Source organism: Podarcis gaigeae, assembly GCF_964106915.1.
Source record: "Podarcis gaigeae genome assembly, chromosome: 2".
In the NCBI taxonomy this organism is placed as follows: Eukaryota; Metazoa; Chordata; class Lepidosauria; order Squamata; family Lacertidae; genus Podarcis; species Podarcis gaigeae.
The window spans coordinates 42,170,819-42,198,792 of NC_139679.1; the positions used below are offsets into that span (position 1 = coordinate 42,170,819).

At 42.5% G+C, this 27,974-nt stretch overlaps 1 protein-coding gene and 1 long non-coding RNA gene across 7 annotated transcripts in view; one reads left to right on the top strand and one right to left on the bottom strand.

Annotated features, from left to right (window-relative positions):
• Positions 1–147: 147 nt before the first annotated feature.
• NTN1 (netrin 1) overlaps positions 148–27,974 on the bottom strand; it is a 132,544-nt gene continuing 104,717 nt past the window's right edge. For 4 of the 5 annotated variants that reach the window (XM_083725851.1, XM_083725850.1, XM_083725849.1 and 1 more), the window contains 2 exons: positions 17,496–17,570; positions 148–5,576 (listed from right to left, as the gene is read on the bottom strand). In XM_083725851.1, the coding sequence (XP_083581977.1) occupies positions 5,248–5,576; positions 17,496–17,570 (404 nt within the window). In that variant the 3' untranslated portion in view covers positions 148–5,247. The remainder of the gene's footprint in view (positions 5,577–17,495; positions 17,571–27,974) is intronic. The other variant, XR_014560969.1, reaches the window with a different exon arrangement.
• Positions 5,575–27,759, top strand: LOC310838500. 2 transcript variants are annotated; one of them, XR_014560988.1, is made up of 4 exons: positions 5,575–5,729; positions 8,123–8,230; positions 13,971–14,038; positions 14,225–27,759. It is a non-coding gene; the product is annotated as an uncharacterized lncRNA (long non-coding RNA). The 2 variants fall into 2 exon arrangements; XR_014560989.1 differs by lacking the exons at positions 8,123–8,230; positions 14,225–27,759 and having other exon boundaries at positions 13,971–14,133.

The following is a 27,974-nucleotide window of genomic DNA, read 5'->3' on the forward strand; positions in this document are numbered from 1 at the left end:
TTAATCAGGATCAGCTATCCCGATTAGCAGCATTCGATAGCCTTATATCATCCATGAATTTGCCTAATCCCCTTTCAAAGCTAAGTTGATGGCAATTAGCACAACTTGTTCATCCTGTTTCAACAGAAGAGACTGGCATAAGGTGAGTAGAAGTTTACAAGAGTTTATTTGACAGATGTCTGGATTTAGTCCTATCAAATGGATCCTGCACAGTTACATGCTGCTCCTGGTTCAGTTGTCAGCCCATCTAACAAATAAAAGAAAACGGAGGGAGGGGGAATAAGAAAATCCACAACTTTTTTCCCACGTGTCATTAAATATATTCATATATATAACCATAATATATTAGTATGCATTGTAAAGAAACATTGCCCCCAAACTATATGTAATTGTCATAACTAAACAACATTTACAATTCATGATATTAACAGGAATAATCGAAACACAGCTGATTTTTTTTCCTGTGTAATAGGGAAAAGGTAAGATGATCAAGGGAATGAGCATACAATGAACCAGCTAAAACAAAACATAAAATGGGGAGGAAGCCATTGTTCAATGCTACTCATGAGTGGTGATTGTTTTGGCATTTCAGCTGCTTCTCAGAATGGTTTGTGTTGCCCTTTTACCCTGTCAGTGTAGAGCTTGGAATGTTTCTCAAGAAGAACTTGAATGTAGTCTTGACAATCCGCTGCTGTGTGGCACTGCTAGAGCAGGTGCAAGGCATCAACTTCCTTTTTTTGAGATTCATTTAAATAATAAATTTGGTGGTAGTTTTACTTATTTTCTCAACTGCAAAAAAAAATTAGTTCTTTAGGAAACTATGGCTTGCCATTCTGCTTCCTAAACTACAATCTTTGCTGAGCTGTTCTTGTCGAGTTCTAGTCCCTTAAATTTTGGCTGTGAAACCAACAGGAAAGGATTATTGACCTTCTCTGTTATGAAAGGTTGCCTAACTGAGTGTTAGCCTCCAAATAAAAAGGACAACCCTAAATGTAAGAGACAATCCTGACCATATACTACCTCCTAAGCACATTTGATGGTGTAGGAAGATTTGAAGCGCCACCAAATAAGTAGCCCCAAGTATGCAGAGGCTGTGTTGCTGTATTTCTGTTTTAGAGAAAAAGAGAGAGGGGTTCTAGAATGTAAGCCAACCCCCCCCCCAATATAACTCCTTTTATTTCATAGTTTACTGATGGAACCTGAAAGTCTCTCTGACTCTCCTATATGCCCATTGCAGTACACCTAGATAGGTATATTCTATAAATGTGGGATGTGCAAAACAAACCCTTAAGCCTGCCAATATAGATGACAAGAAAAAGGCTCTTCTTACTAATTTGGGATGAGGATAAAGTAATCTAAAATATTACATTTCTGGTTAATATACAGTTTCTGAGTTCTAGCCTATTTTACATTTTGTACTATACAGTCAGCATTCTTGGTTTTCTCTATAAGCGCCCCTCCCTTCATCTGCCTTTTGCTATCTTGGTGTCTCCATCCCCCTTTACAGCTTTCTAGGATATTGGTGTCCACTATGGAAGCGCAGGCCATTTTCCAGCTGTCCTATAGGGGATTGGGCACACGGTGAGGGTATCTGCTTGTAAACATTGTTTTGAGGAATCATTTAGTGGTTATCAGTACTAATTCCCAAAACCAAACATAGAACTGGCTCCTGAATGCTCACAGGAATATGTATGTGCTGCTGTGTAGTTAAGATGCAGAACAGAACTGTCAAGGGTAAACAACATCACACCAAGATCTGTATTGTAGCCAGAGAATTTCATATAGAAAGTGAGTATGGAGAGGTTTGTGTCAAGGAAAAGGGTGCACTCGTCAGGCTGAGATGGATTTTTAGGAGCTTTGATTTTTGTTTCTGAATTTTCAGTCTAGGATAAATCTTTTGTCAGACTAGTAAGCACGTTATATGAAAATCAAATGGTTTTCTGTTCAATGCTGGAACACTAATGAGAACTCAGGCATAAGCCCCTCCCCTCCTCCATGTTACCTTTAGGACACAAAGAAAATATGCAGTCACTGAGCTACTTCAGAGGCCACAGCTCAGAGAAGAGTCTGAACCTGACTAAGTTACAGCTTAAGCAGAGTATCTTTACACCCTGTTTTACCCAGGCTGCGTGACTTGTAAAACCCCTGTGTTCCATTGATTTTAAAATAAAAGCCAGGCTTTTTGAAGGGCTCTCTGTTTTCTTTAGTGTCTAGGTTCTATATGAAAAATAGATGAAATTTTGAGAGGGGCATTTGAAAGCATGAATTAAAAAAAAAATTCAACATTAGCAAAAGTGAAGCTAAACAACAGAGGGTTTCAGTTCAGCTTTAAACCCAATTACTACTTAAAAAATGAATGTTCCATACAGGAGTACCTACCTCACCACTGATGTTTCTCACTGATGGGCCTGTATTCAGAGTCTATATCAGTGCTAAGATTTTACAGACTGCTCTTTCAATACAGTACACTTCAACATGTTGCTAACACAAGAAAGCTGATGGCATTTGAAGAGTTTTGAGCAGTGGTTTTCAAACTGTGGTCCTAGGAATCCTAGAGTTCCTTAGAAGGTTATTCAGGGTTTCTCCTGTTGAGAAGCAGGTCCTCTTCGCTCGCATTGCACAGACTGAGTAGAATGCTGCGTGGGCTCTGGGGAGCGTCTCTCAGGTAGGCCCAGTGATCATGGCAGTTATTGCACAACAACAGAGTGCACAGTTCCTCATTGGACAAATCAGTGTAGAACAGGTATCCTGAAGATAGGAAGTTCGAAAACCAATGACCTAATAAGATGCAGCTTTTCCGGAGTTACTTACTTTGGTTCTGTCATGCAGCAGAATTAGGGGGTAGAATCTGGAGGTGATAAAATGGATTGTACTACTTGTGGGTGAGAAAATAACCATTTTGAATGCTGCCCGGCATGCAAAATTCCCTGCAAGTTAAAAAAAAAAAGGAAACTAGCATGTCAGGACGGTTCTAGCTCTTCCTGCTGTGCTACTTTTCTACGTTCAGGGAGTATTTTATGGAGGGCGTCACTCTAAAATATAGAACCCCACTATCTATATTATGCTACCTAATTTCACAGTATGAGTAGATCAGGGCAGTGTGTGGCTGAAACAGGACATGGCAACAAGCACTTTTTGTTTCAGTTGTTGGCTTGGCTCTTTTTTGTCTTCTATTTTAGTAGGTAAACTAATTCCCTCTGAATCTAAAATGAGAGTCAGTATGAACAACACTGATAAATGTACCTCAGCTGTGAGAATGTTCTGCATATTTCTTTTTCAGCAACTAGGTTCATATAAAGAAGTGGGAGCCCAGAAGCTCTCAACAGTGTGCCGAGCAGTTGAGTCAGAGCACTTCGTTCCCACCCCCTGCCTTCAGCCAGGGATCCTAACTCCTGTCCCCCCTATTCTCGGCTTCCCCGGCATCTGGCCACTTTACACCTATTTGTGCTACAGTTTGTTTTATGGTAGTTTATGTCATTATATAAATATTGTCAATTGCTATAAAACAAGGCAAAACCACTGGAAAATGTCATTAAAAGGATGTTTCCATATTTCCTAATAGGAAACATCTTGGGGAAGTTTGTATTTTGCAGAGCAGGCGTCCCTGAGCTCACGCGTGAACCGCCTGCCTAGACAGTCCTAGTTTGCAAGTTAGGGCTGATGGGAGATTTGCATGAGTGGAACAAAAATCTCCTTCAGATGGAGGTTAGGGGAAGGAAAGCGTAGAGATCTGCTGTGGGAGTGTTTGAGAGGGCATTTCCTTTATTCTAGGTATGTTATTGGCTGCAAAACATACGTTAATCAAAGCTACATTTTGGGTTCTTACAAACATGAGTTTCCTTGTCCGAAGTGACACTCCTTGCTCCATGTAAGCATTAGTAACACTTTTGTTCTTTTGTGTCTTTTCCCACTTGCTCTTCCCTGGAGCAGATATGGTACACATCTTTGTCAATTCATTCCTTGCAGACAAAGCCAGCACATAGGATTGTCTGCAGCTCAGCAACCCTCCTGGTAAAAGAGGAAGCACTGAATGGATCTTACACTGAGAGATTAATAACCATTGCTGTGGAGAGGCACAAAAGTGGTAGCTTTGTTTGTGTTTGTGTGTGTGTGTGTGTGTAAAGTCAGTTTGAATCTATCAGTGCTAACTTTTGCTTTTGAGATGAGTATTGATAGTCTAGTGGGTGTCTAAAGAAGTTATTACTACTTAAAATTATAGACAGAGTTTATTTCATTTCCTAGTGAATGCATTTAAAAATAATAATAATAATAATCCAGTGGTCTCAGGGTAGGGCTATATTCACAAAATTAGCAGTGCAAGGACAACTCCTAAAAAACCGAGTCATTTATATTTGACTAATTCTTTAGATTACCCATTAGATCGGTGGTGGTCATGTTTACAGATATTGCTATTAAGTAATTATTATTTCAGTTGCTCCATCGATGCTTCATAGCTGTCAGCTTTCTTTCCTTAGCAGAGTGCCTTTTAAAGTCAGGCAATAAGACCTTAGTCTGGGGCTGCATTTTCAAGAAAGCATACCCCTCTACTGACGGCCTTGTATGCAGGGTAAGTAGCTTATATCTCTGTGAACTTTCATTAGATTCTTATAAAAAGGTGACCCAGTCCATTAAATGCTGCATGACAGATAATGGATGAGCTACTCAGGCTGCTAGTTTGCTGTTCATTTGATTGTAGCCCCAGAAATTGGTTTCAAGCCATGATCCATATGCTCCATCTTTCCAACCAATAAGAACGTGATTTAATCTCCTTTGGAGGAGATGTATCCAAAGGGCAATTTCTGTGCAACTTCAACATCTCTCTTTATATTTGCTTCAGTGACAGGTTGAGTCCTTTCTGTGCCTAGACTTTAAGACTAGTTGATGTTAGAGAACTTAAGGCAGTTGGTCATTCTTCTGATTAGACAGAAATAAAGAGAGAAGGAAAGTCAAAGGGGATGATGGGAACTAGTAACTGGCCTAACATTTGTTACTATGGTGAGTAGGGTCTCGCATGGCTGTCCTTCTCTAAACTTGTCACTTCTCACTACATTTTGTGGTTTTTCTGTATTGTGAGGTACATAATTGGCATGTCTCACAGAAGTTATTAACCCCTCCTTTGCCCCCCACCCCGTCACACATAATGCAAAGTGAGCTTCTTGCCAGTGACCCTAATCCCATTCGCGTCTGCTTCAAGTCCTACGCAAAGCAGTATGTTCAGTCTCTCTTCCCATCTCCAGTTCTCTCCCCCTAGGCTTTCTTGCACTTCCCCTTCTTTTCCCGTTGCTGGAACTTCCTCAGTCGCCTAGCCCATGTGTCCCTCCACTGTATAACAAGGCTGCTTTTGTCTGCCACGATGCCGTTCTGGTCAGGGGAATCCTCGTCGTGGCCCAGCAACAAGTATTTCTTCATGGGTTTGATTTTCGGGCACTTGCAGGCAATGTCCTTGGAGCGTATCCAAAGGAACTGGTCACCGCGCCGTATCCGGTTTGTCCCTTGCTTGTACACAGAGATGATGTTGACTGTGAACTTCCACCATTCTCCAGCCTTATCTGCTTTCAGGATGTGGATCTGGACAGCTGGGAACAGAAAGCCAAGAACAGGGACAATCAATTTAACACCCCAATTCTCCTCTCAAGGACAAAGCAAATGTTGCTTGAACAGCAGTGGTTAACCAAGAGCAGTCTAGAAATACGCATGAAGGACGTCACATTGCTGTAAATGACAGACTTGTAAGTTACATGATAGAAATGTTCTTAGTGTCCTTTATGGGGACTGATTTGATAGAGGGATGTTGGGGATGTAACTGCCCAACTGCATTATGTTACCTAGAAAAAGTGTGATATGTCGTAGATTCCCTTACAATGCCTTCTCTTTGGAAAATGACCCATTATATATATATTTTAAATGGGATTGAGTATTCATCCACGATTTTCAAATGGGTAGACTGTATGTATATAATTAGCACATGAGAGGAGTTGCCTGTACTTCAGAGTCTGTTCCCAAACTGGAAGGTCATTGGAGGGGCAGTGGGGGACTATCAGCATCTGTCTGTCATTTAAGTAACTGGTCTGTTTGTCCTCGATAGGTGGTCATGGGTTTAGTTTTAAGAGAAGAGTTCCCCTTACTTGTATTGCATTCAGATTTCATTTGATCCTGCCTATTTTTTTCTGGAGTTGTGACCGAAATGTGCATTAGAGAGAAGCCATCCCATTTTTCCTGATTGTAATAAGTCACTTTCAGTTTGGTTAACTACTTTGTTCCAGTCTTTGCTTAACCCTTCATCACTCTTTCCTGTGACTACATATGTGCCTGCCCTAAGCAAATTGGCATTTGGGAATAATGTATCCAGCTCTCTTCTGCCTGTGGAGACAAGTCTCTCCCTGTCCAACTCTCCCTTCTTTTCATGCTGGGCATCTTGACCTCTGTGGTCTGTGCTAGTGTCCCACATTCCAAGTCTAAGTATGATGGTAACCGTTTCCATGTTTCCCTTACCTAGGGATTTGAGGCTCAATGAGAACTTTAAAAAAATAAATAAAATGTGAAGGAAGTCAGGGTCTTGTTTGGCTGAAGTCATGAAAGGTGGCCATGGTAACAAAAGGCACCCCTTTCATTTTGAGCAAAAGGTTGGGGGGAAGGGAATTAAAACCCACCAAGAACTTTGCCACACTGTTTGGTTTTCTGGCATGTACTGGGGCTAGCCTGTGAAAAGAATCTCACTGCAATGCATCCCCACAGAGCAGAGTCCCTACCTTTTAACCCAATGCTTCTAGCTCATAAGCATGCAAGATTTGTCACACTGGGTAGGATGAATAGACTACCAGTCTACTGCCTTATCTCCAGTAGCAGCCAGTAAGGGTCTTTTAAAAAAATGCCCTGCCTTCCTAGAAGTACTTGTGATAGTTATACAGAAATGAAAAGGCAATCGGGTGACCCGGCGAAATGTTTACAGATGGGTGAATCAAATCACAAGCATAGACGCTGTTAGACTAACCAAATCATCTCAAACCCACAAGATTTTCATGGTGAGATAAACAGCCCCAACCTAAAATCTCAATGTTCGGTGTTAGTAATGCTGGGTAGAAACCATTCACAGCTTTGCTTAAAATAAATACGATATATGCTGCGCGCCAATTACTTTTATTAAATTTCCTTATAGGCTATAGAACCTTTATCCTAAATGGATACAAAGGTTGAGGAAACTCAGCTGAAACACCTGAGCAGCGCTCATGTAAGTCTCCAAAAGGACTCAGCTAGAGCTGGCTCCCCACAAACTAAGCAACTTCTTCTGGTGTGCCCCCTCCAAGTCTTGCTGTGGCATTGAACAGCTTCCCGCGATGGTCCGTTTTAAGACTCACTTTCAGCTGGGGTTGCATAGTTCCTCCAGGCTTATCCATGGGCTTCACCCCTCTTGGGCTGCAGAGCAACTCCCCTTGTTTTGAGAACAATTTTTCTTTCACACAGAAAAAGTGGGCAATCAATCTGTAAAGTTTCTATGCTGTCAAAAGCACAATTTTGATGCGAAAATTGAAGCTGGCGACTGTTCAGCTCCATCCTAAGTAGGCTAAGTACTGCTGAAAAGGGAAGTGGCTGTTTGAGAATTCTTCCTCTGCCAGATTAGACAACTGAGAAGAGTCACACCCACAGTAAATGATGTGACAAGGGAGAAGATCTTAAATCATTTTGGAAAGCAGAGCATTGCTTGATATGTGGGAGTAGGGTGATTGTTGGCTGGAGTGCTTCAAGTTGTTGAAAATAAAGAGAGCAAGGGGTATTTATAGGAGGTTCAATTTAAAATCCAGTGAAGCTAAACTGATTTGGATCTTTGGTGTTCTTTTTTTACAAGGTTGTGTTTCTTTATGTTATTTTATTTATTCCATAAAATTCACACACCCTCAAGTGGTTTACAAAAAGCTAAAACAATAAAGATGTGAAAAAATCACGACCATACGTTAAATCATACAAAAGTTAAAATACTAAAAGTTCCAAACTCAAGCATATTTGATCTTCCAGGAGGAAAACAATTCCTGCAATCTAAAATCAAGTGATGTTTCTTAACTCCACAATTATACTCTTCCCCTAGGCTGACTCTCAAAATTAACATCCCCGTGTCTTAAATTGTCAGGATCAGAAGACAGCATCTACCAGGGCATTGTGTGAACGGGGCCATTAGGAATTCTTATGCCATACCAACAACCTCCACAGGCCTCACCATTAACAACATGGATAGCAGGTATAGGAAAATGAGATGCACCGGAGTCTACTTAGTGTGGGAGCTGGCAGTTTCCTAGTATTCAGTAGGGAGGGGCAGGTGGAGGAAATGATGGTTCTGGTCTGGAGGAAAAGGGATAATGGCTATTAATTAACTCTGGAGTGCCAAACTCAAATGGACTGGAATGGGGAAAATACTTTGATTGGATGGAAGGGTTGGGGGGAGGATGAGGGAGCCAAGGGTTAACTTCTGAAAAGCAAGGTGCTGGGGTTCAAGCCTTCCTGTAAGCTTGGAAGTCTTACTCCTTAATCCTAGATATGTTGGGGCTTGTTCAGGTTGCTCTGCAGTGAAGGAAATACACTGAGAAAGTTCAGAGGCAAACACTTTTTATTTCTTCCACATAATGATCTGGTATCAAATTCAGGTGGAACTGCATTTTTGGGTTTGTTTCTTTTTAAGTGAGTCTGGTATCTGTATGTGGTGGGTGGTGAAGTTGCCTTCTAATCCATTTGAGTTTGACATTCCTCTTTATTGTTTCCTTTGTGAGTGAAATTGCTTCATCGAGAAGCTGAGTATAATCCAATCAGTTTCATTTCCATCACTTCACTATTTAGCACCAAGAAGAGTCACTATAATTTTAAATGGCTTCTTCTTACATCTGGGACCCTACCTGCTCTAGCAAATATCAGCAAACCTTATATGAATCTGACCACTATAAATATTTCTCAAGAGTGATACAAATCCCCCCCCCCCCCAATTGGTTGACAGATCAATTTATGAACATTTTGGCACTGACTTTTCTTTTGCTTGGAGATCACTTGTCTCAAATAGGGCTGCCATATGTCCAGATTTTCCCAGGCATATTGGCAGAGTGTCCAGGTGGAAATCGGGAAGATCAGGACATATGGCATCCCACGTTGCTGCTTTTCCATTAAAATAGTGATTTTGCCCAAGAAGCTCAACAACTTTGGGCCAAAAAAACCCTGAAACTCAACAACTTTTCTGTCCGGATTTTCACTGTTTGAAATACGTCAACCCTAGTCTCAAACTGTGATAATCTAAGGCACTGAATATTTTTAATTATACTTGGATTACAGTGGTACCTCGGGTTAAGTACTTAATTCGTTCCGGAGGTCCGTACTTAACCTGAAACTGTTCTTAACCTGAAGCACCACTTTAGCTAATGGGACCTCCACCTGCTGCTGCTGCTGCTGCGCTGCCAGAGCCCGATTTCTGTTCTTATCCTGAAGCAAAGTTCTTAACCTGAAGCACTATTTCTGGGTTAGCGGAGTCTGTAACCTAAAGCATATGTAACCCGAGGTACCACTGTATATCTCAAGATGCTGCCATCAACTAACTGCTCTTTAAAAAAGCATACGCTGCACTGTCATGCAACCTCCCTGCTTCACCTTGCAGTCCCAGTGCGGCACTGCTGATTGCAAACCCAAGGCACAAAGGTCCGATCCCTGGCATCTCCAGGTGCAGAAGGAGAAGAAGTTTGCCTGAAACCCTGACTGTGTAAGGCAGCTTCCTATGTTCATAGAGACCTGTCCGACTAGTCCACATAGAAAAATTACAAGCAACATTCAGCAACAATGATATGCCTGCTTCTTAGCCCCACAACCACAGGCCCACTCCGATTCTCTACCAGAAAAGTTGTACTGCACAAAATGATACAAGGCAGCCTGGCCATGCTTGGAAGCAGTAGTTTACTGTTAAACTTTAAAGTATGGTGGGAGGGGGGCTCTGGCTTCAGTTAAAATGAGGACAACCTATCCTGAATTATGCTGGATTTAGCCTTCTGCCCCCCTGCGATAGTAACACAGACAATCCTACAGCTGCTGGCACATCCTTCCACAGCCTGTCAGAGTAAGCATTCGGTTAAAGGAAAGAACTGACAAGCCAGCTGGTTAACAGGGTTGGTAACCTCTCTCAGCAGGGAAGGAGGGAAAATTCCACCAGGGGCAGCATCTCTGTTCCATTCATGGCTGAGCTTGTGCTGTGAGCTACAAAGCCCCCCTCCCAGTCAAATCAGCACAAGCAAAGTGGATTAGACTGAGCCCTGGCACCAGGAAAAATGCGATGGGCAAAAGGATTGGGATTGGTAACTGGGGGCAAGTGGATGAAGCAAGCAGCAGGTGCCCCGTAAGCAGCTCTGCAAGCCTGCTGTGCTCCAGCAATGTACCCCCTGAGGGGGAGAACAAAATAAAATGAGTCACAGCTTTCACATTGAGCTTGCTGCTGCCTGGGCCCCCGATGACACTAGTTTCCGACGTGGTGTGGCGTGTGTCCAGCTCCTCGCTAAAAATATCTCAGGCATGCACCATTGGGAGTATATGAGCAGAAGAGGGCAGGGGTCCCCAGGCTGCCATCGGCTCACGGCCCTTACTGTGCAATTAAAATAAGCAGCAGACTTGGTATTTGTAAACTCTTCTTTTAAACTCTTGTTTAGAGAAGAGAAGGCCAAGTCAGCCAGGAGTCATCTTTCTTGGAAATTTAAAAACAACAACAGGGGGAAAAAACCCTTCATGCATGGCCAATTTACACAGCCCAAGCCTTCTGGGAAATAGCTGGACAATAAGCTGAGCAATGAGCAGAGCTAGGATACGGCCTATTTAAGCCAGGAACACCTGTGGTGCTGGAAAGACGTCTCCAGAGAAAGGACTGCATCAATAAAGAATAGAAAACAGAATCCACCAAATCCTTACCTACTACCCTGTAGCAGTATGGTTGCCATTGCCTTCTCAACCTCCATTCTTACAAGGCTTTTAAATGCTGTGTTGAGGATAGATGCATATCCTTTGAGTGCGGGGCCAAGGCTCTGTTCTTCACTGTGCTGTTAACCAGCCACTAGGTGGCATTGCAGCACTTCAGGCAGCTGAGAAACTGGCAAGGGTCACAATCAGGGAGGAGGCACAAACCTCTTGTATTTCCTCCGCAACGTTACAAGTTACGCATTTATAAACACGTTATTTGAGGGCTCTTAACTGCGCCTAGATGTTGTAACGTGGATGCAGCGCCACACACACAAATCTTGCTCACTGTGAAATTCCCAGACATGTAGCAAAACCTTTTACGTTCTTTAGGAATTATTGCTTGGACCGACAATATCTGATTGCAATTGCCCAGAGGTTTGACTGCAAGACAATCTCTCCCCACAAATGCTAGGAGTTGCTTTCTTACTCACAATACGTCAAAGACTTGGGAACAGAGGAAAATTCAATAAATTCACTGAGAGTTCCCCTTGTTCACCTTCCCATCCTCTCCAGATGTCCACAGGCCCTGAACAAATATGTTTGATATGGTCCTTCATTCTTTGAAAGTATCTAAGCCTAGACCAGGTCATTCTAGTTTCAACCCCTCTCTGGAGCAAAGTTTGTCATTATTATTATTATTAAAATCTTACTTTTGAAGTGGGGCTAGAAAGCTTATGGGGTTTACCTGTTACATCTGAGTTTAATATTGAAGATTTACGAGGTTTAATCTCTGCTTTTTGTGAAGGGTGTGACCCATCCAGTCACTTTCCTCCTTCGCAAGATTTAATTCATTTCGCCCTCTATCCAGTTTTATGGCCACCCTGGCAGGGCACATTTCCGCACAACTTCCCTTTATCACAAAGATACCCATGCACTACATATGGATGCAGTTACACCCAGGATTCGGTATGAACGAACTGCCACCCCAGAAAACTCCCCCCAAAGCTCAGAAATATGGTTTCACCATATTAACGTTTGGAAGGCTAGCTATTAGAACAGCATATGTTTCCTCTCCCTCTTCAGCTCTATCCTCAGGAGTTTTGGGTTTCTATGTGGAATACTTTTTTAAAAAAAATCTTTTGAAAACATAGTTTTTTTTATTTTTCCACGTACTGCTGCCAAAGTGCCTTTCAACAAAGAGGATGACTAACCAGAGTCTCCATGAAAGAAGGATTTTTCCAAGGATGGCTGAAGGTGGCAGGACGGTGATATCACCTTTGGGGATAGGAACCCCCAGACTCACTCCTCACCCCTGCTCCTTCCCCCAAAATAAATAAAAATGACAATTGATTGGTGGGAAGGCAGTGGGAATTGCTAGGTTCCTACTGGTGATTTGTGAGTCAAAGGGAAGTCCTGTTTGGCTGGTTCTGTTAAGTACCAAATAGGGCCTCAAATGATTTATTATTTATTTTTCGTCCATTTGCTTAGTGACCCTAATGGACCATAACCAGAGGCCAAGCACCTTGGACCAAGCACTTTGGAAAAAGAAGTCTACAATATTTTACAAATGCATGGAAGTGAACTAGATCAAAGTGACTGCCTGCCTGAGACGCTGACATTCCATCTGCTGTCTGGGGATGAAGGGGGGGTGGGGGTGCATGTGGGTCCAGGCAGCAGAGGAGAAGGAGTGGTGTGAACAATGCATAAGAATTAAGAGATTAAACAGCCCAGGAAACTGAAACCATCTCTTGCCTTTCCCAGTCGGTGTGGTGCTGCGCAAGCACATGGAGGTGCAAGGGAAGTTTATTCCCTTTGGATGCAAACTCGTCTGATCAGAAGGCGATGGTTACCTGGGAGTGTAAAGGTGTCTCCATGCCCCATTGCTGTTGCTTTACCTTCTCCACATGCCTATTTATGCATTCACCCACATCTCCCTCAAGCCCAGACATCAGACGTGCCCAGTATGAGAAATGAGTACAATCTAGGGATGAGCAAATCTCTTCTCCCCCCCCCCAACATCCCCCATTCAATTTCATTATTATGCTGTGGTTTGGCTCTGCCCAGCATTTCATTCTGCCTGCCTTCCAGTTTAACTTGAAGAATTTCTGGGATTAATTTGGTGCTTGTGCTGTATGCTGCAGTTTTCAGTTTGTATTTCTTCCCCTCGACCCTTTTTTTACAAGTTAGCAAACGGGCATGAGTGCATATGTACACTGATTAAAACACAGCACAAAACAGAATATTTTTAGATAGTGAGCTTGTATAGTTCCCATTGTAGTTAAGGCACTCTTAAAATGCAATTGGGACATAATGGTTATGAATAAAATAACAAGATATAAGCAGTTATGGGAGGGAGGGCTTCAGTGAAGATTTTTAGGAGGAAATTGTTAACATTTTTGCACTTTGAAAGGAAGGAAGCAAATAAGTAGCCACCTCTTTTCATAGCCCATGAAGCAGTGGCTTCAGCACTGGTGTCTCATGGCAAACCCTGCCTTTTAGTATTCTGTGGCTATGCAATGAGCTACTTACAAACGTTCCAGAATCTCACAGACTCTCCAAGTCTACCAGCTCATTTCCCCCCTAGCCTTCCTGTTGAAGTTAAGCAAAGTCATTAATTAATTCAACTTAGAGGCAAACCAAAGCAATTTTGGTTTGAGCCAAAATAAAGGTGGTTGAAATTAAGTACCCTCTGGCATTATTCAGCTCCAAATATTTGAACAGAATTAAATTTGCTTGTGAATCTTTTTTTTAAAGGTATAAATAATAGTAAGAGACAGGATTTTTCTTTGTTTTGTATTTTTAAAGACACACTCCCCCTTTTGAGCCAGCAAATTAAAATGATGATAAAAGCTCTATAGAAGCTAGTTGTCCAGATGATAGCACCCCAATTTAGCTCACAAGGGAAGTAACCATGTTCAATCTAATTAGGACCTGTTAGGATATTCAGAACTGCTATCATTCCATAAAGTTGAAGAAAACAGTCTCCTAATTGGCTTCCTGCTGGGAAGTCCGCGAAAAAGCCTTTATTGTCCCTCTGTGTAACCCACTCTGCACTTTCTTTGCAGCTGGACTGTTTTGAACACTGTGCTGCCCTCACCTAAAGGCATGGCTGCAAGAAACTTTCATGCTACTAGTACGTGAATGTTACTTGGCGTATCAGAAGTTTTTCTCACAATCGTGTGTGCAAGGTCTCACATGCCTGTTTGAATATCATTTGATTTTGAAGCACTCCTATCTGCAATCTGTTCTAAAACTGGGGGGGGGAGGGGGGGCTTGAAACATTTAAATACCTGCATTTAAATTTTCCTCCTGTCCATAGGTGGGACCCAAAAACTGAGATGCAATGGGGTATGCTGCTTGCAATCTCTAAAGAACGGATTCTAGAAGAGCCAAAAGAGCAATTGCACCTGGGCTTAGTTTGTGAGTTGAGAACACAACACCTTACCCTTAGGAATTACTTTAAGTGAACAGGCTCCTGGCACCTCCCCGCCCCCGTTTTACTCAGTTTCAAAAAGAAACTGAGATGACATTTCTGATTTTATGAAGCATTGCCTTTTACTTTCCTAGGGAGAGTAAGGTTATGTAACAGCAGAGACAACTTAACAAAACAAAGTAACATCACACCTCAGTGCAAGAGAGGACAGAGAAGGTGGAAAGTACAGAAGTACAAGATGGCTCTAAGCTAGATCAGAACTGAGTACTGAGGGGAGGCAGGACTGGCATCAGAGATGGGAGTATTTGGGCACCTTCAGGGACACTGCAGTTCCCAGGGTTCTTGATCATGCTGCTGCTGCTGCTGCTCAGTGCTGTCACTGCCCCTTCACCTGCCCTCTCCGAGTATGCAAGCAGTAACAAGGGGAGGAGATGTAGGAATATCCAGCCTTGTGCTTTCCTTCTGGGTGGTTTTGTAGGTTGGGTCCAGAGAGGGGGAGAGTATGTGAATGAGCAGTGGAGATGGAAGGAAGGGTGATGTGGGATCTCTCAGGGAGTAGGCCTACTGAAGGCATCTCCTCTCCCCCCCTGCTCCAAAAAAAAGAGAAAAGACTAGAGCTGGCATTGAGATGTGTGCTGTGCTGTGCTAGATATAGCCTCCCAACTCATGTTTGCTCATAGCCATGTGACTCTTCTTTGTAGCCCTGGTTATGAATATTTATTGTGGAAGAAAGGGAGGAGGGGCTTTCTCATTTAGGCTTCAGAACACATTTGCCTTTTTGTAAAAAGCAAGTTGAAACAACAAGCTTTTGCATTTGACCCTCTCAATGGGGGACTGGCAAAGAAACTAACAACAGTACTTTTTCACTAAATGTCACATACATGCACAGTCTGCGCACTGTCCTTCCATGGGAAAAGGATGTGATAAATTATTCAGGGTTTATCTCTGCAAATGCAAGTTGGAATTTTGTTTTGCTGGAGTGGGCAGGTGGCCATGGCCTGGTGAAGTGGGAGGAGATTTTGTGTACAAGGAAAGGGCCGTTTTGTTACTTGCCTGTTATTTGGTGCAATCTTGCTCCCATGAATTTGCAATAAGCTGCCTAGATACAAAGCAAAATCCCAACACGTCCCCTGAACAGAACAAACTGAGTTACTGCCAGAAATTCCCTTGTGGCAAGAAGAAGTTGCAAAGGCATGCTACCTTGAATTTAGTTCAGCATTTGCAATCACATCCAAAGTGTGCCTTAAGTTTCAAATGAGCAGAATGTGCTCCTGCTGGAAATTCTGATTCAGTGAGGAAACTGGGGGGAGGGGGGAGGCAGAGGAATCTTTTCCAGAGACCTCCAGCAATCAGCATAGTTCATCATGTGCATACATGACCAATAGGCAGTTTAAAGGCTACATTTTCAAGTTCTGCTAGAATATAAACAGACCATGGCCACGATTGGCCTGAGAATGAGATTAGGCTGAGAAAGGGATTGATTTTGTTACCAGTAAAACCAATAGTAAGGGAGCTAGAAGAAACAAGGGTGATATGCATAAGTCTGAGCAGGACATTCCCAATCTGGGGAGAAAGAAATGCCCCCAAGTGATTCTGCCCCCAAGCATCTGCAGATGCATAAATAGTGTTAATGATAATTATTTTGAACTTCAGCCTTCTCAGATATGCCCAATAATAGTTAGACTCAAGTTGTATAGATTTTTGTACCACTATTTAAGCAAAGAAGGTGCAGTCAGTAATAATCTGGATAAATACTCAGAGGTTAACCACTGCCTATTTTTTTCAAGGGCGGGAACTGGTGTCAAAGAATGTTGTATAGAATTCTAACCTAGGCTGCATATGCACCATTCATTCAAAGCACACACACCCTTCCCCTCCAAAAAGAATCCTAGGAACGGTAGTTTTTTAAGGGTGTTAGGAACTACAGTTCTTTGAGGGGTAAATACAATTTCCAGGATTCTTAAATCCAGGAATTTAGGGTGTCTAGCACCCACAAACTCTTAACACTGTCAAACACCTCCTGATCACTTCTACAGTGTTCTTAAACAGTAAGCAAAGTTAAACACACCATACTCTGACGAATAAGTTGGACATACCTCAGGTACAGAATAGCCTATTAGTTCCCATTGATGTCTTTTTAGTTCCAGTTCTATGGTTTTATGCACAGTTGTACATATTTTAACATGAATGCTCAAATGCAAACTAGTAAGGTTTCTCATCTGTGATTATCTCTGTGTCCTCAGATGAAGCAAAGGATAATTGATGGCATATTACGTGATTGCTGACTTTCGCTGGAAACCCATTGACAAATCACATCAGAAAGGAATGCATAATAATAATAGTAATAGTAATAGTAATAAACCATCAAGCAGCTTTTTCAAATTGGCAAACAAGGAAGCTTCTCTTCCTTTCCCCACTTTTCCTGCTGCTCTCGCACTTTTGCTTTTTGCTTTGAACAGAATACACTGCCAAAAATACAAGAGCTGCTGCTTTCTGCTGGGGCCTGCTTCACTCTGGATTGAAGTTCCTAAGTGGAACTGACCACAAAGGAGTTCGCATTCCATGCTGATTCAGACAGTCCCTGCTGCCAAACACTTGTGCACTCCCAATTGTTCCTTGGCAGTCATGGCTTTACTAGTCCTGCACCTGATGTCATCTGCTATCATGTGAGTGACAGGTGGGTGCGGCCAGCCAAAGCAGCCATGTTTGGCTGGACTGATGGGCCTAATTTGGCCTACAGCATGAAGGTCTCTCTTCCTTCCCACACATACACAAAATATTAGATAAAAAACACCAACCAAATTGCCAGTGAGGCATTTACCATCATGTAGTTAGAAAGCCAGTGAGTGACAAGACTGAGTGGTCATTTGACGCTCTCTGAGCAAAACCAAACTCTCTACCTGCCACACCACTCCCACACCTTCCCAGTATTTATGCCCCTCTGCTGCACCCTTTGGCAGGGGCTTCCCAGGACTCCAGAAACAAAGTGTCCCAAATCCTGCTTACCACAAATGCAGGCCCAGGCCCATCAATTCTAGAGAGGAATCCAATGGCATTTCAGAAAATAAATTGAACTTAAATTGAAATTTCTGACATAAACAGAGGCAGACGCACACTAACTCTAGGGTGCCCTCGGGGAGGAGGGACGGTAGCTCACCATAGTCCTTCTTGCAATATTTCTTCATGTTGATCTTCAGTTTCCCTTTGGATGCCTTGCAGTATGAATCACAGTCTTCAGGGGAGCCGAGGAGGAAGAGACAGAAGAAAACATTAACAAAACAAATTAGTCTTAAAATGAATGAAAGACTTGGGAAAAGAAGGGAGTGTGTATGCGAGGGGAGAAGCGAACAGTGAAAGCTGTAGCCTGCTATGAATAAGCAGCATGCCTGTGATATCCATCTGCCAGGACCTGATTGGGTCATCTAATGGGGGCATTCATTGAAAACCTTCCTTTCTAAAGAAAGTAACTCACAAAAGAAGCTATCCTCCTCTCCCTTTCCCTCCCCTCCTATCCCCGCCTGACAAATTCTTTAAGCTGTCCTCTGCAGGCTGCCGCAACTTGGTTGCCTCCATGGGAGACCCCAGGGCCTCGCTTATTGTGCCACCCAGATCTTTAGAGAGCCACAGCCCCCCCCCCCAGTTCTTAAACTGCAAACTGGAGTCTGATTAAAGCCCACAGAGGCCTCTTTGTCACCCCCTAACCCAGACCTGTGTCAGGCTTTGGCATTCATTGCAAAGGGATTCTGGCTGGGGTCACTCCTCAACAAAAGGGGTCAGGGAGGAAATTAGCAGCCTATGAAGCATTAGCAAAGCCTTTGGCGTCCACTCTACTGGAGTGTGCAAATAAAATGCCCCAGTGGGACTGCTTCATTTCTATGGGCCTTACTGCTGTGATACGATGGATTTACTCCTCCTGAACATCATCCTGTGTTCCAGTGCCACTAATGTAATGCTGTGCTGAGTTTTTGCACTGCCTCCATTCTGCTTTGGCTGTGCTAGAACTATTTTCATGCCACTTTTGAGCACTGGGAGTGCAGCTTGACCCTGAGCATGAAAAACTGTTATTTGCTGTGGCATTTCTCTCTCTCTCCAGTCTCTGGCAAGGCTGGGCTGCACATAGCTCAACCTGCACTATGTTTCCCAGGTATGCCAGAGTGTAGTGTTTCTACAGCAGTGTTCCTGCTTATCCAATTTATGCACAGATGGGTCAGGAATTATACTTTGCTGTTAGGAAAACATATGATGATGGGCAACTTGCTTTTCTGCAGTGATTGATAAATATTATGGTTCATTATGTGTTCATGTCCTGCTCTTTCTTTAGAATGCTCAAATCAGCTAACATAGGTCTCCTACCTATGGCTGATCATATTCACCTCTTGCTTGTCTGCAAGCAGTATGCTCAAGAACGAGAGGCCCTATGACCATATAGGGGACTATACAATGGAAATGAGCAACCACAGCCATATTATTTACTGATATCCCTCCTTCCTAGCCAGAACAGCATCCTTTAAGGTTATAAATCCATATAGTATAATTACCTACCTGATTGTGTTGCAAACAGGATGTACAGATAAAGGTAATAAAAAATACTTAGAAATTTTCATATTTATACTCATGAGCAATGGAGGAAGGGAAAAGTCCAGCCCCACCACATTCACACCTACAACCTCCCTCTGCCCTTCTTTTCCACCACTGCCTAATGCAGAGCTTTGCCTACTGATTAAAATATAGTTCAGTACAAATACAGTTCAACAGGTCTAATTATTGCCTAAGATAAGAGTGTATCTTTCCCTTGTGGAAAGACATTGGCCACATCAGGATTAGAAGGACCAGAAATGGAGAAGGAAGGCAGCCCCATACGAACAGTTAAAGCAATCTGTCCATTGCTATAAAGCAAACATCATGAAGGGTTGGGTGCTTCTTTCAGCCTGACTAACGCTCCTTGTTGTTCCTGGTCCATCTTTGACAATACAGTGAATTGTTCTGGGCCCATCTCACACTAATATATTTGTCCTTGAACTATTTACTATGGAATAGTTCTGTGGATCTACTGACAATATATTCTTTAAAAAGACTCATCTCACCTAACCTCAGTTAACCACTAGCAAAGGCTAGTTACATTCAGTTACATTAAATGGGGGTCTTGCCATTGTCTTCTGTAAGAGTAGAGCTGCATTATTATAGTCATTTTCCAAGTCCTGGAGGAAAAGTTGAATTCTCTATCCCAAGTCAATGAGCAAAAGCTTGAATGTGTGTTACCAGGTTGGCTAGAACCCCCTCCACTGTGTTGAACACTGTTCTGACTGCTTCCAATTACTGATCCATCAACAGAAGCTGAGAGCATGCTTGCAAGCAGCAACAAAGAAAAGTAAGACAGACATTTTCAACCAAGAGATGATAAAAGCAATTTTGGGTCAGTTTGGGGTTGAAACAAGGTACTTGTATAATATATCACTATGTATAATTGACTAATAAGTCAAGCTTTCGTTTAAGTTCTAAATGGAATTGTGGTTCAAATTCATGTTTCCTTTTCGTTTACTTCTACCTTTCCCCAATACCCAAGAATATGCACTTTCTGAAGGAAAATTTGTTTCTTATTTTTTCTGTGTTTTTCCCTCTGCATGCCATTTCCTTTGTTGTGACAATAAAAGCACATTGTCTCAATTGAGTTGATAAATCACTAATATTTCTGGCTGATCCCCTAGGAACCAAGGCAAGGCTCAGAGTGTTGCATACAATCCTGAGGTAGTGAGTGATCTCCCAGGCTTTAGGCCTTGGACTGCTGCTTGAGAAAATGAAGTGTACACTGGCAATACCCCAACGGAACCTTACTTCTGCATGGAACTTCTGGCGTTATTGCTTCTAACTGTTTAGCATCACTGGTCTCAAGCTGAGCAATACTCTTCCAACAGAGATTCAGGATACACCCTTGCTTTTGACTTTCAGGCATCTCTTGAAGACTTGTTTAAGATTTCACTGATGGCAATTTCACTTGCCATCTCGATGTAACCCTTGAGAAGGGTGGAAGAGTACAACTCCAAATACTTTTCACTAGTATTCCTGCTTTCCTCATCTTGCCTCAAACTACACGTAGCCCCTTCACAATTGACACAGAAACTATCTAGCAACAACAGAGTGCATTTAGGTTATCTATTAAGGACAGTGTTGCTAACCTTTATGGCAATGTATGTCCACGAAACTGTCTGCAACAGCAGTTAATATCAGCCAAAAATGTATAAATAATCACAGGAAAATTGAAAAGTGAATTATTCACTTGTTGCACTTTCAACTTCTGACTCTGAGCACAGCTCAGCATTTATGCACAGAACCAAAACAGGACCACAGATGTGCTGTAGTAGATGATGCTTCTACCCCCCATTTCCTTCACTGTAACACAAGGCATGTACAGCATATTCACTCTCCTGCATCTTGATTCTCTCTCTGTTTGGACCAAGCACTCTTCTGGGGGTTGGGGGATGTGAGAGAAGCTTTGTGGAGTGTGTCTACTGCCCTGACCAAGGCCAAAGTACCAGGGCTCAGCAAGTGGAAGTCCACTTGTGCAGTTTGTAAGGAAAGCAAGGCTCTCCAGGAGCTGGGGTACCACAGGGGAACACAACACACATAAACCTCCCAAGATTGGAGAAAATGTTAGTCTTATTTAAACAAACAAACAAACAACCTTGGCAAGCTGCAACCTCAAACCCAGCAATCTCATGCCCAGTCAAAACAAAACAGATTTGGGAAATGGTACGTTTAATATATATATAATTTTAAAATCCTTAAAGCAGGATAAAAAGGTGTGGCGGCTGTTTTGTCTCATTTGCAGCTTCAGAACATGGCATTTCCCCCCCCCCCCTTTCCTATCTGTTAGCTTAGTTATTTTCCGAACGATTCCTTCACAAATCAGTGCACTCACCTTTTTTAGTGCTTGTATTTGCACAGTGTGGACAGCATTAAAAACCCATCGTTGGGGTTTCCATGTGCTGGGCAGCAACTGACACACAGCCTTGCCTGAAAAACCTCCCTGCCCTGATCCTTCTATGATCTACTAATCCTTGAACAAGGAATTCCCAGCATGCTGCTGTCTGTGCTCACAGGATGGTGTTCGCGTGGAGATGGAGATCATAGGATAATCAGAATGCCTGGCACTAAAACCGCACAGCACTAAACACTTCTTGAGCAACGGTGCTAGAGCTATTTGGAGCCTATGACAAAGTGCACTTCTTGTGTCAGCTGGGATGCATCATCCCAGATGGAATGCCAGATGCTTGAGAGACAAAGTGGACATGTTTGCAGTACATGATATTCTGGTTGTATTTTGTGGGAGATTGGTTCATATTGTTCACAGCACATCTTTTTTATTCCTTCTTCTGCTTCATGTTTTATTTCCCTATGTATGCACATTTCTTGGGGTTCATTCTCAGGGCTGCTCACCAGTTTCCCACTCAGAATGGTCATCATCAATATCATCATCTTGATTTCAGCACTGTTGCACTTGTGTCTGATTCAGGAACAGAACGTATCTCACAGAGAGACAAACTGGGATGGGGAGAACACAGCGGCATGATGTCTCCGGGTCGTGTGGCAGCTATTATGGCTTTCCCATTATGAGCTCCAACATAAAATTTGTCATACAGTTTTAAGCAGGATAACATGCTTAGGTGAGACAAAACACTACAGATAATCTCCAAGTCACATGAAAGTTACCTGTGAAGCAGATTTCAGAGCTGATCTTTTGGAGGAGTTGGCTCTGTTTCTACAGCTGGATGAATCAAACACCCTAAATAAGAATATTGCTTCAACATTTTCCATGCCTGCAAAATTCCTTGTTCTCTTGTGCTACTACGTCACACCCAGTGTGTAGGAGCAGGCAGCACCTGTCTCCTGAGAAGATCGAACAACTAAAGATGACAAGAAAACTACCAGTGGGTACCATGAGCACACTTCATTAAAGAGGGATCAATGCATTTGCTTGGGTAGCTACTAAGCTCTATACAGTACAACACATAGCAAAAATATGGGCCAACGAGTCAACAGATAGCGTAATTACAAGTTAATCCAGTCTCTGTGGAACTGCATGCTCCAGCTGCTTTGAGTTCCAGCTGCAAAGCCAGGTCTCCAAACCCCTTTATAAGAAGCTGCTTGACCCCAAATCCTGCCGCAGGCCACAATTTCAGCATGAGGTATAGAATGTAAGAGAAAGAGAAGGAGAAATGGTGTCATTGAACAATGGGCCAGAACTGTAATAAAATTCTGCTCTGAGGAGCAGGAAAAGAACTAGTAAAATTACCCATTCTCCATAGCTGATCACATTGAAGTGTTAAAAAGGAATGACACACGAGGGTTGACTTTAGGTTTCCACTAAATCCCAAAACAAATTCCAGTATGGAGAATAGCCATTTCCAGATAAACCATCTGAACATTTTCAGACGTTTCTCCAAAACACAAATATGAGCCACATGGCCCTCCATAATCATGCAGCCAGTGCTGGAGAGAAAGGGTGCAATGAGAAGTCAAAAGTTAAAGCAGGAAACACCTCACAGGTAGGTTACCTGGGGTATTGCTTTTGGTAACCTTGTTCTTTTACTAACAGAATATCTGGCACCATTTCCATCTCCCATGTTAAAATACAATTCAGATAAAGTAGGCCAATCAGTTAGTGATGGTTCCTTACTCTTGCTACAAGAACTCAGTGATACGCAGGTCCCATCCCATCCTACAATTCTATGATTTTATGTTCAGGCTCAATCTGTCCTTGGAGTGAGTTTATTGGTTTTAATATCTTCAAGATCAACTTCAGAGCAGCAAATGGTTCCATGGGTGACAGTAAAAATGCTTTTGCAGAGCCAGTGTCTGCTTTCTCTGCCAAGTAGCTACAATTTCCTCCAAATGTTTTGCTGCTTCAAGCCTTTCATTGATTGAGCCTGCCTTTATCTTTGCAACCTTAAGGTGACGGGTCACTGAGGGGCTGGGGGCTGGAGATGCTGTTCCCATTGCAGAAAATGGCATGCAGTGGTTCTGCCTTGGTACCATAATTCAGCACAAAGCCTGGGTGGATCTATCAGACAGAACACTAAACTCAGTTTTATTTGTTCCTTTGACTCTGATATTATTTTATTATACCTCTCTTTAAATTTTAAAAAAGCAAAAGTCTTGTCAGTGGTGGAGGAAAGACAATAAACCAACTACATAAAGATTTTGAGTCTGGTGTAATATTTATGGGGTCAAATGTCTCCTCTATTTAGAGGGTTATTTATTAAATATATGACATCACAATCACATGGGTAGCAAATCGCATCAAAATTTATTTTATTTGGTGGAGTTGGTGAACAGGCAAGACCTTTTTCTTTTTTTCTATTTCCTTCATTGTGTTTTTATATCCCATTTATAATTTCATAGATGAATCCATTTCATCCACTTCTGATTTTTTTTTTTTACTATCAAAAGGGACTTGTATAAATTATTTTGTTGTTAATGTTTTTTTGTGTGTGTTTTGGTGTATTGTCTGTTTCTGTTATTCAATTTTTAAAAAGCTATTCTGGAACCATTTAATGTATCTTTTTATTTTTTATTTTCAAGAATAGCATCACTCTTGACATGTCAAACATTACTCTTCCTTTTCTATAGCATTTATATCAGGCATGCCCATGTTAGAATGAATGCCATTATTGCAGAGATTTGTCCATTCTACTCTTTGTACAGGGCTTATCCGTATTTTCAACTGCTTAATACATAAATAACAGCAACAAACAAATATCTGTTTACTTTTGGCCTGGCTAAACATGTCCAGACTTCCTTAAACCTTCTAGCAGCTGTAGAATGGAAGTAAGAAACAAGAACATAGTTCAATAGCCATCTGGTTTTTACTTGCTTGCTTGTAGCAATAGAGACAATGGCTAAACCAAATGGATTTCCTCCACAGTTTGGCACTAGCTAAGGCCCGTACCAGCTGCTCCCCCATTATCACCTTTTAAAGTGTGCAAGGCTGCCTCTGTCTTGCAACTGGGCAGCATTTGTGCAGACATGTCATTTATAACAAGCTATACAAGTAACCAGAGCCAACTGTTATGTGAAAGCACTAGCTCTCACAATCAGGGTTTAAAACCTGACAGTGGTCCTCCCTGAATCCCAAAGTGATTGCGTGGTGACACTATTTTGCTAGTCCTAGGTTGTATATGCAAAATTACATTCTGTTGCAGGTGCAGTTCATATGCTCAAGGTGATTCCGAGGAGGTTAGCTAGATAATTCTACAGATTCACTAGAGCAGAGTTACAGCTTTTGTCCTGACCAATGCTAATTCACTGATACCAGCTCCCTCGGAGCCACACTGGATATTCTAAAGAAGCACACTTCCTCTCCCCATGCTTCCATGTGTCACACAAAGCAGGGTAGATTGGCCCTGCCCTTCATAGATATTTTCCCCACTGTGTTTGTTCCTGCAGTGGAAGAACACCCAGCTGACCCATGGGGGTGAATATGCACCACACCCCTTTGGATGAGATCTAGGAGAATGGAAAGGGGAAGTTTGGCTTCCTCTATCTTGCCACTTCTACAGCACGCCTGGTATGGCTCTTGGTCTGTTCATAGTGTTTGAGCAGCATTGTAGTGCTTCTTATTAGTAACTGTAACTTCCTAATTCTGAATTTTAAATTATTTGTAACCTGCCTTGGGATCTGCTGGTGAAGGGCCTGCAATAAATTTAACAACAACAATTGCAGAGACATATAATGTATTTTAAGAACAGAAGTCCTACTGAAGTCAAGTTGCAGAGTTCTGCTGCTCAAACTGGTTCAAGTGCCCTTGGTATGTAAAGCGTGGTTGGTATGTAAAGTTGGGGCAGAAGAGGATGTGCCAGATGCAAACAGGGAGCTGAAGTGAACAAGTAAAGCTCCATGAACCCTGCAGCAATCCCAGCAAAGCATAACTGCTATTAACCTCACCCTTGGAACAAGACCGAACAAATAAGCCCCTAGCAATATCCTTTCTTCTTGCTGAGCAAGATTGATTGAAAAACAAATTGGCGCAAATAAGGCATGAAATTAGATTAAAGCCTCTCACTTGGGGCTGCCAGGACGGAAATCAAGACTTGGGCAGGCTTCTGTGGGAGCCGAGGCACCATTAATAAATCTGTCTGTGGCCCCTCCTTGTCCCCGCAGCCTTACAGCCCAAGAGAATATACTCATAGCCACCACAGTATTATAATGAAGCAGAAAGAGTTTTCTTCTTGTTCACGGGTTGCCAAATGATAGTTCATGAGGGTGTATTTGTGAACTGCTGTGTGCTGGCAAATTTAAGAGTTCCTGATTACAGCTCCCTTTAAGGAATACAACCCTACTGATTTCAGATCCGCCCAGTTAAAAACAGGAATAGGAAACCAACTTGATGAGATTTTTCCTACTGTCTGAACACAGGGCAGATTTTCTGCCTTGCCTGTCATTTGCAGATGATGGGGAAGACAAACAGGAATAAGAAACAAGTTAAAGGTGAGTTGACTCTTTTAGAAACCTTGCAAGATGGCGGGGAGCAGAGAGGGGAGCACACAATCATCTGCTCCCTGGGCTCCCCAAATTACCTCAAAACAACAATTGTCCAAGTATTCAGCTCACCCTTCCAAGGGCTGGAATACACCTCCCATCTTTCAATCCAATGCAAGTCCAACTGTGCAAGACTTTAGCATATGAAAAGAAGCAGCAAAATACTTGTCCAAGGATAGACAGAAAATAGTATGTTGTCAGGAGTGGGACAATGAGTTGAACTAGATGCCACGGGGATCGTAGAAGTTTCTGTTTCTTGAGTGACAGCAGTACTTCTTTAAAATTCTTATTCTAGAAGCAGAGAACATACTGCTAGGGCTCCAGAAAGGAAACTGATACCATCACACTGAAACTGGTTTTAAGAAAACAAAAAAGGAAGGTGGGTTACACTTGGGATTACTTCAGCCCTGGCCATCAGGAATTTGCACATTTTGTCTGGTCTAGATAGCCTGCTAAAATTTGTGATTGCCAGCTTCCTGACCCTTCACTAGCAGGGGAGGGGCAGTGTCTTACCGCTTATGTGTTCCAGAAAACAGTCTGGAGGCACATGGTACAATAACCTTGATTAAGCAAAGCAGTTCTGATCCTTGTGAATCCATGTATGTTAACTTGCATTCCATCACAGAACAAAAGGCATAAAACAACTATGTTGAGCTTCAGAGGCAATCCAGGCACTTGGAAGTGTGGTGTGAGAGAATGGATGATCCACTTCCTTTCTGTACTGAGATGCAAGCTCCAGAGAAGAGCTGGAGCACATCCATATTGCACTGCACTTCCAAGAGTAGCAAATCCAGAGTAATACTACCAGTTTAAGAGAAGGGACTTGCACAAGTAACTGATGGCAGACTCTGCTCAATAGATTTTCACTACACAAAATTTCATTCATGTTTCCTGGTTTACCCCACAGCTAGAAGTGCAAACTGCCTATGTGACTTCATAAAGCCAATCTTGAAGTGAAATCACTGTACCATCTTTGATTCCCACCTACTGTTTATTTGGGTTGGGTTGGGGAGTAAATTTACATATGGGACCTCCCTTCAGAACAAACATTTTATTTTTAAATCATGCATCAACCCCTCTCTCACCCCCACCCCTAAACGATGATACAATTATTGGGAATTAGAATAGTATTGTAAAAGAATTGTGGGAAAGTGGCATATTAAAAATGCACGTCTATTTTAAATGACAATGAAGAATTTCTACTATATGGAAGTGTTTCAGAGGAGAATGGAATGCAGTTGTCAAGGGTACCCACACCTGCTTCCTTCCCTTCTAGCTTCTATCAAGATGCCCTATTGTGGAAAAACAGCCATATCCACCCGCAAAACCAAAGCAGAATGAAAGGGCTCAAACCCAGAGGTGGCGGTGGGGTGTACAAAGGACTTTGCTTTATGTTTGACAGCAAGTCATAGCCCCCGGTGGGCGCCTTCTAACCCTTGTCATGACCTTCGGCTCCCTCCATTGTAAGGGGGCTCCATTGTGAAGTGTTCTTGCTGAAAGCAAGGGGATAGCGTTAACTTGCTGAATGCCATTTTGGGGTCTCTGCCATTAGGGTATGAAGGCAAGAAGGACAAGGAGCAGCCAAGATGTTTTGTTATTAAAGCTTGAGCGTACTGCTTAGCACCAGAGTATCTCATTCAGAGCCCACTGCGGCAGCATCAGTCTCCCCCACTTTGCTGCTTCATCATATCAGAGCTCAAATGGAGGTGTCACAAGGTACCTCACATTTCAGAAGGCAAGAAAACTGGAACCCAACAGAATCCAGCAACTTGATAACAATAGGGGCAGAGATGGGAAGCCTGTGGTCCTTCGGATGTTGATGGATAATGACCATGGTAAATGGTCAGGCATGATGCAAGTAATCCAACAACATCTGGAAGGCTAAACGTTCCCCGTTAGAGAATACTTCATGTGCATTTTCAACTACATTTCTGATATTTCTGCTGAGATGCTGCAACATAGTCTCAAGCTCAGGGTGATCAAAAACAAACTTCTCATCTTTCCTCCCAAGCCACCATCTCTTTGTCCGTTACCAGCGTCACCCAGTTGACCAGGCACAAAGCCTTGGTGTTCTATTTGATACTTCCCTTCCCTTTGCCTC